Source organism: Hyperoodon ampullatus, assembly GCF_949752795.1.
Source record: "Hyperoodon ampullatus genome assembly, chromosome: 4".
Taxonomy (NCBI): Eukaryota; Metazoa; Chordata; class Mammalia; order Artiodactyla; family Ziphiidae; genus Hyperoodon; species Hyperoodon ampullatus.
In genome coordinates, this window is record NC_136917.1 from 109,434,595 (window position 1) to 109,447,829 (window position 13,235).

General features: G+C 36.9%; 1 protein-coding gene across 4 annotated transcripts in view; it reads right to left on the minus strand.

The window, feature by feature from the left end:
• The window catches only part of VCAN (versican), a gene marked incomplete at both ends in the record, with an annotated part of 100,893 nt that overhangs the window by 56,205 nt on the left and 31,453 nt on the right, over positions 1 to 13,235 (minus strand). For 2 of the 4 annotated variants that reach the window (XM_079701988.1, XM_079701986.1), the window contains one exon: positions 3,829 to 6,810. The exons of the other annotated variants lie outside the window; for them this stretch is intronic. In XM_079701988.1, the coding sequence (XP_079558114.1) occupies positions 3,829 to 6,810 (2,982 nt within the window). The remainder of the gene's footprint in view (positions 1 to 3,828; positions 6,811 to 13,235) is intronic. 4 annotated transcript variants of the gene reach the window in all.

The following is a 13,235-nucleotide window of genomic DNA, read 5'->3' on the forward strand; positions in this document are numbered from 1 at the left end:
ATGTACAAACAAAAATGCAGATGGGATTAATCATATGGGAATTATTTCTGAATGATGTCAGCAATAAAGTACCATAATTCTCAATAAGGAAACAAGCAAAATGAACTCTAATTTAGAGGCCAAAATTATTCTTCTCAAAATCTCATTAATCTTTAATGCCATTTCGTTAATAATTTTATCAATATTTAATATATATATATCATTTTAGTTTAATATTGGCTTAGTACCTGTCTTACACTTAGATTTGGATAGATATAAATTATAAAACTAGCAAAAAGGAACACCTGGCAAGAAAATAATAACAAGCAGGCTTGACAAATAGTATGTAGTATACACTTGTTTAAAACTTGTTTAAAAAAACTAATAAGCCACCTATTTTAAGGTTATAACCATGAACATTTGCATAATAATGTTAAATTTAATATCTGTACACTTAAAAGTACAGTATATCAGTTTTTAAAAACATTCAGAATCCTGTTACACTAACTTGTGACATTTCAGATGATTTCGAGGAACATTCTTTAAAAAAAAGGAAAAGAAGTCCAGAATTGATAAAACTCTTCCTATGCCTTTAAACTCTATAGACTTCATACATGTTCACAAAGAAAACCTTTCAATAATTTTTCAAATGCAGGTGTGCAAATTACTCCTGAAATAGACAGGAGTCATATTTTCAGTATCCCCTGAACCACTGTTAAACCCACCCTATAGCATTTTTCAGCTCATAAAACTTTTATGAGCTGAAAAGTTCCTTCAGATTTTGTTTAACTGCTAACTACAGTTGCCCTCTAGCAATAGCACCCTAAGTTGCTATTAAGATCCACTGGAACAAATATAACATAAACATGTCCTGCATAGCATGTTTTGTTTCATAATAGTAAAACTTTTTTCTAGAAAATCAAGATTTATATGACTTGCTGAGTGCAGCAAAAAAAATTATGAATGCCTTGGTTTACTGTAGCATGCGTGGTATTTTTGCTTACTTGAATATACAGTATGTGTAGAGTTCAATTTTATGTTTATGAAAAGATCTATATAAATTTGTACATGTACCAAGGATTTTCCAGTTTGGAAAAATGGGCCTTAATACATAAAAAGGTTGGTTTTCCAGGCACATATGTATTTTTCCTTATTAATGTACACCTGCCCTAAAACTCATTAATTTAACATCTGCTTTAGGGTTTGCCCTTGTCAAAATGAAAAATCCTTGAAAAATTAAATTTCACATAGGAAACAAATGAGTATAAGTAAAGCAGTTGGATCTGAGTCAACCTCATTGTCTTATCAAGACAATACAGTGTTTTTATTCTTAAGGAGAATGGCATGTATAAAGCACCCGAAAAAGCCAGATAGATGAGGGGGCTGGGGTGGTGGGAAAGAGAGAGAGATGGAGGCAGGGAACTAGATAGAGACATGTCCTATCCTCACCCCCAGACCCCGCACCACTCACTGGAACCCCATGCTGAAGGAGATAACCAAGTATTCCCTTTCCACAGAGTTTTCTGACCCATTGTTATAAATGCTGAACGAAAATTAGTTTGAAGGGAAATCATGGTCACATGTTTTAAAAGTGGAAGAAAGAGGAGGAAACACCTAGTTGTTTTTCCCAGACCCAGCTGAATTAAGCTGACAATTCAGATAAAAATACATGCTTTGTATAAATGGTTTCTGAGTTAGGTTACTCAGATCCTCCATTCCATTTCAAGTAAGCATTTATAAACTTAGATTTTGTTTTTCCCTGATGACTGCCAATTCTTCCACGGAGATTGACTTTCACTTTTTCCATTTTGTAATTTGATCACCCTCACCTGAACGCACAGTTTCCCATTTAGAAGAGTTTTTAACTGCAGAACATTTTTTTTTTTACTGTTTTCTATATCATTTGATTCAATGTAGTATCTATACTAAGAAGAGAGTAATCTAAATTGGGAAAAACTTCTGTATAGTTAGTCATTCAAGTATTTCTTTTTAATTCTCAAATTAAGCGTTCATAGTAATCCCTATGCTTCTCTTCAATTCTTTCTTCTTCACAGTAATATCTTCTTGTCACTTTTCCAACCCTGCTAACCGGAATCCTCATTCCCACTACTTGGCAGCTCTCCTTCTCTCTCCAACTCCAGCTCCAAGAGGCGGAAGAGGAATGTAAGAGAGAAGAAATATGTTATGGTTTCCAAGAAACAACATTATTAGCAGGAAAATAATGCTCCAATCCTGGCCTCGTTCAATGGTATTGGGAAGTGGAGATTAACGTCAATATTCTGGGAGTGTATTCTCTTCTCTACTGTTCACTGCCCCACATGAACTTTTACACTGAGAAAGTTCTGGGTGATAGAAGCCAAGTTACCATCTAACAGCACTGGGAGCCAGCTGACTTGACATTAGAGCCACCTGTGTTCCCAACAGGTGCACCCCTGAGCGGGCTAATGAGGGTAGCATCCCTCTTAAGAAAAATGACACCTTGAGGGGTATAGCCCAACATTAAGAGAGAAAACCTGCTCAAGATCATTCTTCTAGCCTGACTTCTCCGAGCCAGGTCAAGGAAAAATGAGTATTTATTCCTTTAATCCACATATTAAAACTAAAACACAGCAACTTAACTAAAATCAATGATCTTAACTTCTAAATTAAAAAAAGACAAACAAACCTGAATAGATCTATTGAATTGCATACACTATGTATTCGCAATTCAGCTTACCGAATTTAGAAGATACAGTTAACTGACCTTTAGGAAGGAATAAGTTATGTTTGATGATAAAAATTGCAAGTATTAATCAATGTAAAGAAACAGCTTTTAAGAACTTTGCCAGAGAGATATATAAAATATTTGAACAGAATAGAAGGCACTGTGAATATTCCTAGAGATAAAATAACTAAATTATAAAATAAATAAAACTACAGCCTGGTTTTTAGGGAACAGAGGTAATGCTGACATATCCACTTTATGAAATTATATTTGACACAATAGATGACAGCATTTCCTAGAACTGAGCTAGACTGTATTTGTTATAAATATGTAAAGCCTCATTAAAATACACAAGGACAGGGGCTTCCCTGGTGGCGCAGTGGTTGAGAGTCTGCCTGCCAATGCAAGGGACATGGGTTCGTGCCCCGGTCCGGGAAGATCCCACATGCCGCGGAGCGGCTGGGCCCGTGAGCCATGGCCGCTGAGCCTGCGCGTCCGGAGCCTGTGCTCCGCAACGGGAGAGGCCACAACAGTGAGAGGTCCGCGTACCACAAAAACAAACAAACAAAAAAACCCCAAGGAAAACAGCTTGAAAATATGTTGAACTTTCTTTAAAATAACATTTAAACTACAGACCCACATTACCCACCCCAAAAGTTGTATAATAAACCTGCAAAAGAAAACCCCAAACAAACCTTTAGATGTCTTTTTATCAGCCCTAGGCATATGCAATACGGTTTTAGCTGTCCACAGTGTAAGTACTGAAGGTTAATAGTTAAAGACCAATGGAATGTTAACACAGTCTAGTACTACACTTGAGTAGTAACACATGGAAAGACACTGAAATTAAAACATTTTGTTCTGCATGTTCTGAAGTGATGTAACAGTGATGATTTGGTTATATTAGATGACAAAGCAGGGCTTCTTATGACTTTTAAAATAAAATAATATCTAACATTCTTCCAAATTGTTTAACATATTCTTCCAATTCTTGTACAAATACATGAAGCTAAAACAGAATTTTTTCACACTCCAGTTATCTTCTACTGGCAGCATTTGGCATGTTGATATTTTTTTTCCAAAAGTAATTTTCAAGATAAAATGCTGGTTGCCTTGACTGGTATGTCTAGAAAGCAAAGACTTACCTGTCTTGTTTTCTCTGACCTCTATAATATAAACATTTATGTCAGGGTGGAATTTTGTCCCTGCTGAGGGTTCTGGAGTGGAAAGTGCCTGTGGTCTGAAGGCTTCTTTGCCTTCCACAGTGTGTGGTCTTGTTGGTTGTGTGGCGGAAGGAGTACTTGAAGTTGTGAAATATTCTCTATCAATATCTGTTTCTGTTTCCTTGGCTACAATATCCTCAAGGGTAGTGGGAGGAACACGAGATGTTGATTCTCCAATGATTACCATGTCACTGGTTGTTTCTTCATCAGGTTCTCTGTCAATGAGAGGCGGCTTCTCAGTGGATGCTGAAGATGTGTGAAGTCTGTCTACTGAACTGAAAGCAGTAGTGATATCACTTGGAACCGTGGCTTTAATTGTTGAAACTTCTGGGAGTTCTGTGGCCTTGGGCTTTTCGAATAATCCTGAGCCTAAATCTGTATAATCTAGGGATGTTTTCTCTCTTTTCTCAGTAGTGGTTTCTTCTATAAGCTGGGTAACACTGGTGCTAAAAGGTGATACAAATGCTCTTGGACTGGTACCTTCTGTTTCATATTTTTGTTCAGGCCCTGGGCTTAAAGATACCTTTGGCTTCATGCTTGGTATTAGTGTTACCACTCCATCTGTTTTTGCTTTGGGCTCAGTGACAGCACCAGGTGGATAAGACATACTCTGCTCAATTTTTCCAGTTGGAGTTGTTTCTAAAACTGGGACTCCCTCAGAACCTATCACCAATCTGTCTTCAAAGACTGTATATGCTGACCCATCACTCTCTTGTTCATCCAAGGGTGAGGTTGTCTCCTTGGCTGTGTCAGCTGTAGAACTGGGAGGAACTGGTTTCTCTGGAGTCTCTTCTTTCCATGGAAACTCTTCCTGAGTTGTTTCCTGTGTAATTTCTGTTGTTGTTCTTATAGTTTCAGGATAAATAGTAGCTTCAAAGTGAGTCTGATCAATGACATGTATGTCTTGAGAGGGTTCACCTAGAACTTCACCTTCTGATGGAATGGAAGGTACCAACACTCCCCATTCTGCCTTGGGAATTACAGAAAGAGGAATGGTATGGGAAGTGTCTACATAAGTAGTAGGCTCCTGGGTGCTACTATAATTTAAAAATGCCGATCCTTCCACATCTGAAGTGTGTGTAAATTGGGGGACAGTAGATACAGGCTTAGAGACATCCATATCTTCTCCTTCATCCAAAGCACTTCCCTCTATGGTTGCATGAACAACTCGGCCTTCTGTGCTTGTGATAGGAGAAACTCTTTCTTCAGTCATAGAACCTCTCAAAGTTGACTTTTCTGTGACACCAATTGATGTAGTTGGCCGAAATCTGACTGTGAATTTTTTATGGTCTGTTGTGTCTTCCTCAGTAAACTCCTCTAATGGCTTTTGAGTACTATCTGGGATACGAGCGAATTCACCTCTTCCATCTTCAGTAAAACCTGGGATTTCTTTATCCTTTCCACTCACTCCCATAGTGGTGAGTAAGGCAGGCGGCAATCTTGGAGAGCTTGCATGTTCTGTGGACCCTAAAGGCTTTGATGCTGTATTATCTTCATCCAATGACCATTTTGATACAGTAACCACCTCCACATTTAAAGTGCTTTGGGTCAAATGCACTGTTGTAATACCCTCATCATACTTTGTGGTATCTTGATAACCATCTGTTTCTAATCCATTTGGAGTTGTCGTAAAGTCTTTCTCCACATCTGTTGCCTCTGCCGGTGCCACACTTAGCTTTGTTGTTGTCAGGGCTGGGGAATCAAAAGATTTGGTCATTCCCACTGAATACTCTGTATGATTAATTTGCTCTGAAGAAGCTGTAGGGAGCTTCATTCCAGAGAAGCCTTCTTCCTCTGTTTTTCCTATAAATGAATCTTCGGTGATCTTTTCCTGTATTTCATCATCTGTATAAGTAACTGTTCTCATCTCTGGTCTTAGTGTTTCTGTTCTTTCTCTTCCTGTTTGTGGAGAGGGATAAATAACTGTGGATGTTCCTTCAACTAGTCTTTTGTCACCAGAATAAGGAAACAATTCTACTTCAGTATGATGCTGTGATGGGAAAGGTGTGGTGGACATATACTGGTCAAGAAAATCTTCAGTTATCCTACCATTAGTTTGTTTCTCTTCCCAGTGGTCCATGGATGACCCATCACTGTCGGGCATAGTTACAGGTGAAAAAATCGTCGATGCTGAGACTGATTCCACCTCCTCTAGTTGAGGGCGGGTGGTGTCTTCTGAAGTCTTTGATACTGTAATGACCTCAGGTATTTGGCTAAAGACCGAGGTACTCTGACCAGATCTAACTGTAGATGTTCTGTCTTCACCATCATCTTCTCCCAAGGTGAACCCATAGTGGCTTGTGGTCACTGATTCAGAGACTGTGCTTACTGCTTTCTTTTTAGTTTTGGATTCCGGGGTCATTGTTGTAGATACAAATGGCATTTCAGGTACAGTGAATTCCTTGGAAGGAATGTGCTTTGAGATTTCCATTGATGTTACCAAGGGACCCACTTCTATTTGTTCAATTTGTGTAACTGATTCTCGTATTTGTATATCTTCCTTGACACCATCCCACGAATCAGTAGCATGATGGAAGATGACAGTTGTACTTTGGGGCACTTCCTCCTTAATTTCAGATATGTCTGGCTTTCCAAGAGGTCCTGAAGCAGAAGGTGAGTAATAGTCCATATCCCAAGGCTTCTTAGTACTCCCATCAGGCGCGGGTGATTCCATGGCTATTCTGTGTGTGATAGTTAGAGGTTGAACTGTGGCTTTCTGTTCAAAATTGGCTATATTTCCCACAGGAGGGAACTTTGTTGTAATGACAGGTAATTCGGTGATTAAAGGGACGATTGGTGTAGTTCTGTCAGGTCCCATTTGTAGTTCTTCCGATAAAGTGGGTGAGGCAGTTTCTGCAAGCATATTCAGTTCGATGGTTGTAGCCTCTGATATATTCTGTTTAGCTAGAAAATAATTTCAAAGAGTTGATTAGACAAGTCACTAATAAAAAGTTGTACGTCCAGTGTGTTTGTTAAGTGCTGTTGTGTACTTTGGGGTGACCCCAAAGTGTTTTCTGATGGAGAGGAGTCTAAAAACTATACTTAAATTAATCCGAAGACAGACAATTGAACATTTAATCATCACAAATGATCACTTGTTTTATATTGAAAGGGTTAACACTGCTTTTACCCATAGGTATGAATGACTGTTCTTGGCTAAGGGAAGTGAATACTATGTAGTTTTAAGATAAGGAGAAGTTAAACATAAATAAATAAGTAAATGCAGAGTTTGGAAAGAGTAGGTACGTTATTTATCAGAAACTACAGCACCAACTTGAAGTCTAGTAGGAGAACTTAGTGCTACTATTCTGGAGGCTTCTGTCTCTAGCTACATAATGTCTCTTGGGAGAGGGAGTGCCTCAGACTGCAAAACAACAAAAAAGCCACATCAAATGAACACGAGTTACATATCAATGATTACATTGTCCATAATGTGGAGGCTTTCATAAAAACAGGATATTAACACCACTATTCACTTGATCCCTGGTGTTGGACATTTGTCTTCATATTCCTTTCAAGTCTGCAGAGTAGCCTTGTTTATAATAAATAATAAAATGCCTCTGGCCGAGGCTGCTTGGCATTTGTTGTAGTTCTACATCTTGTTCTATGTTCTACCCATTATGTTTGTAACTCTTAAGGGTCTTGGTTCCAGCCTTACTTTTAGCAGGAAATGCAAACATAGAACAGGAAGTAAAGTACCCACATGATATATTTTAGCTCTGTAATTACAAATCACTGGAAACAACCCTGAGCATCAGAAAGAATGGGCTCAGGCAATAAAAAGTAACATGTCATCATAAAATGCTACATTATAATGCCTCCAGATTTACAGAGAATGGCCTGGCCTGTTTAAAGAAATTTAAGTTGTGTATAAAAGTGACAGTGTTGTAGATAAGATTCCATCTCAACATAAAGAAAATGCAGCAGCTTAGCACATAAAGATTTTGTTATTCTTTTTTTTAAAATTCAGATTTTCAAAAATCAAAAACTGATTGCCACTAGACTCAGAAGGAACTGATCTGAGGAAGTGTGTAGTCATTGTTTTGCTACATCCTGTATGATTTAAAACTAGTTGTATGGGTAATGTCTGTTCCCCTGATAAAAGTTGTAATATCTGTAGTATCTGCAATATCTTGTGGCTTACTCTTAATAATCCCCAAACCAGAGTCCTTGGAAAACAAAACTGGATACTTTTGAGCTCCAGCTACTCCATCAAAACTTAATGATATTAGGGCACTGAAACTGCTCTGTATGACACTAGAATGGCAAATACATGTCATTATATATTTGTCCGAACTCAGAACGTACAACACAAAAAGTGAACCCTAGTGTAAACTATGGACTTCGAGTGATTATGTTGTGTCCATGTGGGTTCCTCAGTTGTAACAAACGTACCACTCTGATGGGGGATGTTGATAATGGGGGTGGCTGTGCATGAATGCGGGCAGGGAATATATGGGAAATCTCTGCATCTTCCACTCAATTTTACTGTGAACCTAAAACTGCTTTAATAAATAAAGTCTATTTTAAAAATTTAATGATAAAATGATATGATTTTGTTGTAAATCAGACTTGAGCTGTAACAGATTCCTCATTTTTTGTCTGGTATGAGCTGTGGTCATTTCCCAGACCATTTTAAAGCCCAGATTCATCAATTTTATAACAAAAACTTGGTGGCCATTTCATTATGATGTAGTTAAAAATTCTTCAGTCTGCCACTTTTTATCCCGTTGTATTAAAACAAAACTAAACAACAGAACAAAAAAGAATCGCACTCTTCAAAAACATGTTAAATAACTTTTTTCCCCCTTTTTTTAAAGAAAGCTTTTTCTGCATTCATTTCCTGGAAGAAGCTTTTGTTATTTTGATTGACATGAACAACTTAAGGAACCTAAGTGAGGTTGACTATTTTTCTTTTCATTCAATTCTCTATCCTCTGGAATTCCATAACTGTTACCTCATTTAACTGCCAAATATCATGTTTGTTTTATAACTGCATTCTTTGGGGAAACAGTAAAATGTACATACAGAGAAAGTTCCTATGGAAACATAATATAAACACTTAGCACACTGCACATTAGAGAAAATTTAATCATATTATTATTAACAACAACAAAAAAGCTAATTTTGCTTTTTCCCTCTGAGTAGTTCCATAGCTGATGAAATTCACTTAAAAGGAGGTGATAACTGCAATAGGGCCAAAAGAGGGCCTGTGAATCAGGTCTTCCTATGCTCCAACCCAAGTTCTACATTAGCAACTTCCCACAGTGCTATGAAATTACTTTTATAGCATTTTAAAAGTGAAGGACTCAGATTTCAAAAACTACATAACTGTCTGTCATTATCATTTATTACTGAACTGTTTGGTGTTGCCTTCCTCTAGGCCTGGAACACAGTAATATGACAGTAGTATGTCTCAGAGAATCTCCTTTACAAAGCTAGGATCTATGTGACTTTGTCTTCAAAAACAAGGGTTTTCAATAATTTGAGAGCCCTGTTTAAAAGCCTGCTTATAATTAAGTTGATTAATTCTACTATTTGGAATGGAAAACCTCAGACTTCCTTTTGGGGTTGGGTTGCTTTTTCATCAACTTAACAGCTGATTTCCATCACAACTCAGTATATCTGAGCATCTGAGCCATTTGCTTCAACCATTCCAAAACAAAGGAACTAATTTTAAAAAACACAAATATTTACAAAGAAATATCTTAAGAATAAATGCCAGTGTATTAATGATGACTATTACAAAGGTGAAAGCACAACTCCAGATTATTCTAAAAGTGTCTCTCCAGAAGGAGGATCACATGGAGAAATTTTTGCCCTGGAAAACTACCAGTGTCCCTTCAACTTCATTATTGAGGAAGCCAACAGAAAGCAGCAGGATTCTTTTCCCACAAAAGCTCCCTTCCAACATTTGCAGCTGTCTGCCACACAGATGTTTCACATCACTGTACTTTATGGTATTTTATATCCTATGGACTATCTTCTCCAGTGCTTCTGTTGTGAGACATGAGGCAGATTTTCCTAATAAAAGATAAAAACCCTATCAGCAGCATGATGGTCGATTTAACTTATACCCATACTGCCTACATTATAGGGAAATCACTGGATATTCAATAAGTTGATTCTGGGTTCGTGGTTGCAGAAAGAGTAAAGTTTGGAACAATGAGATAGATTAGAATTCAAACTAATTTTTAAAGTTTTACGAGTGATTGAATGCTAAACAATTCAAATTCAAGAAACAGAGACATTTAAAAAATACCAGTTTGGGAAGGATAAGTTTTGACACCTATGGTCAGATTATGATCTAGGGCACAAAAAATATAATATACTGACCATTGGTTAGAAGGGCAGGTCAATTGTAGAAGTGAACAAATATATAAGAAAGATAGCATAGGAAGTGGTGGGTACTTATTTAGCCTTCTCTAGACCACTATCTCTAGCTCCAAGTTTAATCCAACAGAGGGATGTGAAAAACAATGAGGGTTCAAAGCAAGATGGCATAGGTGATTAGAGGCCTCGAAATTAAAATTTCAGAATAAAGAAATTATTTCAACTGAGGGAGACACTGAGGGACAACCGAACAGTTGTTTTCAATAGTAGAAATGCTGTAATTTAGATTTTGGTCTCCAACTTAAGAAGGAAAGATGAACTCAAATTCTAATGCAAAGGATTTAGATAATTGGAAAAACTGAGAGTGATAGTAATAGGATATTGGAATGGGTTTTCTAGGAAATATTCCCTATCTCCCTCTCCTGGAGATCTTTAATAATATTAAGTGAGAGGTTATTATGAGTCTTCAATAGTTTTGATTCACTTAAATTTGGGTAGTATGGATGATCCTTCAAAGCCCTGCATAACTCTATTTCATAGAACTTGCTTAACTCTGAGGTCAAAGAAAAATGAAAAGTGCACAATTTAACCATCAAGGGGAAATGTGCAGGAAAACTTTATTTCACAAGGACATTAATTTACTTGTTTTTCAAATCTATTTGACAAGAACAGGTTCTAATTATATTTATCATCAGACATTGTTAATGTTCTATTCAGTGATTTTAGAAGGAAAAGGGAATTATAGCAAAATGAGATCTGGTATTGTTTATTCACCATGAAGTGGCCTTAAAAATACTTTCTACATTTGGTAAAAGCAAACAAGAAAAATATCGTTATATTTCTAAATTCTTCTACCTAACCAGCCAGCTGTACATCTCTGAAATCACTTTTGGAATTGTCCTTAAGGCCATAACTCTTACCAACTTTAACTCCATAAATTTAGTCACTACTCAACTATGTGGGAAACTGGACAGCAGGCAAGTCATTTTGAGAATATTTTTCAAAGTAAAAAAAATGTATATTTTAAAAGAATCTTTGAAAAATGAATTAGAAATTTAGGGAGGCTGTTGGCATTGTGTGTGATTTAAGGAAGGCTTTTATGTATGACTAAACTTTCTTGAACTTTTATAGGCTGAATAAATTTTGAGTATGATAGAGTCTTACAGAAGAACTAAATAAGAATCTAGCCTTTAGCTTAGGTGGGGAGAAAAATGAAAATTTGAATCCATTATATTTGCCAGTTATATATTTCTAAGTTATATAGATTCAAATGAATTAGGGAGAAAAAAATGGACCTAAGCTTTCAAATTTTATTCATATTTTATATAGATTTTTAGTAGGTGGTTATTTTATTTGAATCTAACTACATTGTTATTTTGCACATTCATGTGAATTCCTTATTTAAATAAATAATTTAAAACACATCAGGATGAATTCTTTGTGGCTACAGACAGGCTTTGGTTTAAATTTGTTCTCAAGGAGAACAAAAATGTTTAAAAGTTTTCTAGTGCCAGGTTTATAAAGCACAAGAAAATAAAATCAAACAAGGTAGTCATGCTGGATAATTCAACTCCTTCCTTAATTTAACCTCTCTAACCCACCTGTCCCCATCCCCTCTCCAACACACACACACAGATTTGATTTTCTTCCTTAATCACATCAGTCACTTAGTGTAAAATTGATTTTAAAGCTTGAACTACTTGAAAATATACCCATAACCCACTATGGGTATATGGCTTAAAGGAATGATATCTTTCTACTTCTTTCTACTTCTAGGGATAAGGTTTTGTTATTATTGTTGATGTTTGTTTGTTTTCCTAAAAATGATTAAGACTTTTTCTGTAGTTTCAGGGCCTAGGAACAAAAACTAATATTTTCAATGGCTTCTCATGGCCAGCTTGTGTCACACTGATACACAACACGTGGCTTTAACACTCAGAAAGTTGAGTTTACAGAGAGATCCAAACAGAAGTATCTTAGCTGGGAAATAGCAGTATGTAAAATCATACCTTTCTGTTGCACTAACATCTATTCTCCTGACTACTCAGACATACCAGTTCTGTGTCTTTTTGGTTGATGAAGAATGTCTGTATATTTCACTTCAGAAACCAATTACAAAATAAGCTAGTGTATTTTCTACTCATTTCAGTTACAGTTGACCCTCCATATCCATGGGTTCCACATCCGAGGATTCAACCAACTTCTGATTAAAAAAAATAAAAAGTTCCAAAAACTCCAGAAAGTTCCAAAAAGCAAGACTTGAAATTGTTGTGTGCCAGCAACTATTTACATAGTTGGTATTATATACTATTACATAATATAGGTATTATAAGTAATCTAGAGATGATTTAAAGTATACAGGAGGGTGTGTGTAGGTTATATGCAATTATTACTTTATATAAGTGACTTGAGCATCTGCAGATTTTGGTATTCCCAAGCTCCTGGAACCAATCTCCCATGGATACCAAGGGATGACTGTACGTATCGCTATAACAATATGTATTGGAAACTTAGTAAAAAGTTCTCACTGGGGCTTCCCTGGTGGCACAGTGGTTGAGAGTCCGCCTGCCGATGCAGGGGACACGGGTTCGTGCCCTGGTCCGGGAAGATCCCACATGCCGCGGAGCGGCTGGGCTCGTGGGCCATGGCCGCTGAGCCTGCGCATCCGGAGCCTGTGCTCCGCGGCGGGAGATGCCACAACAGTGAGAGGCCCGCATACCGCAAAAAAAAAAAAAAAAAAGTTCTCACTGTATTTCAATATAACGTGGCTCTATCTTGAATATACTCAAGGTCACCAAAAAGTCTAGGAGATATTTGTTTTGCTGGCACAATATAGATCCTACTAAATATCACAATGAGACTCTGGATTACTTGCTTGTTTAATTAAGCATTCTACAAGCACTATAGCATATGACTACTAGTGCTAAAATAATTTAAGGACATCTGAAGAATTAAAATAATTATATCATGAATGTTGAGAAATGTTACTTAAAATC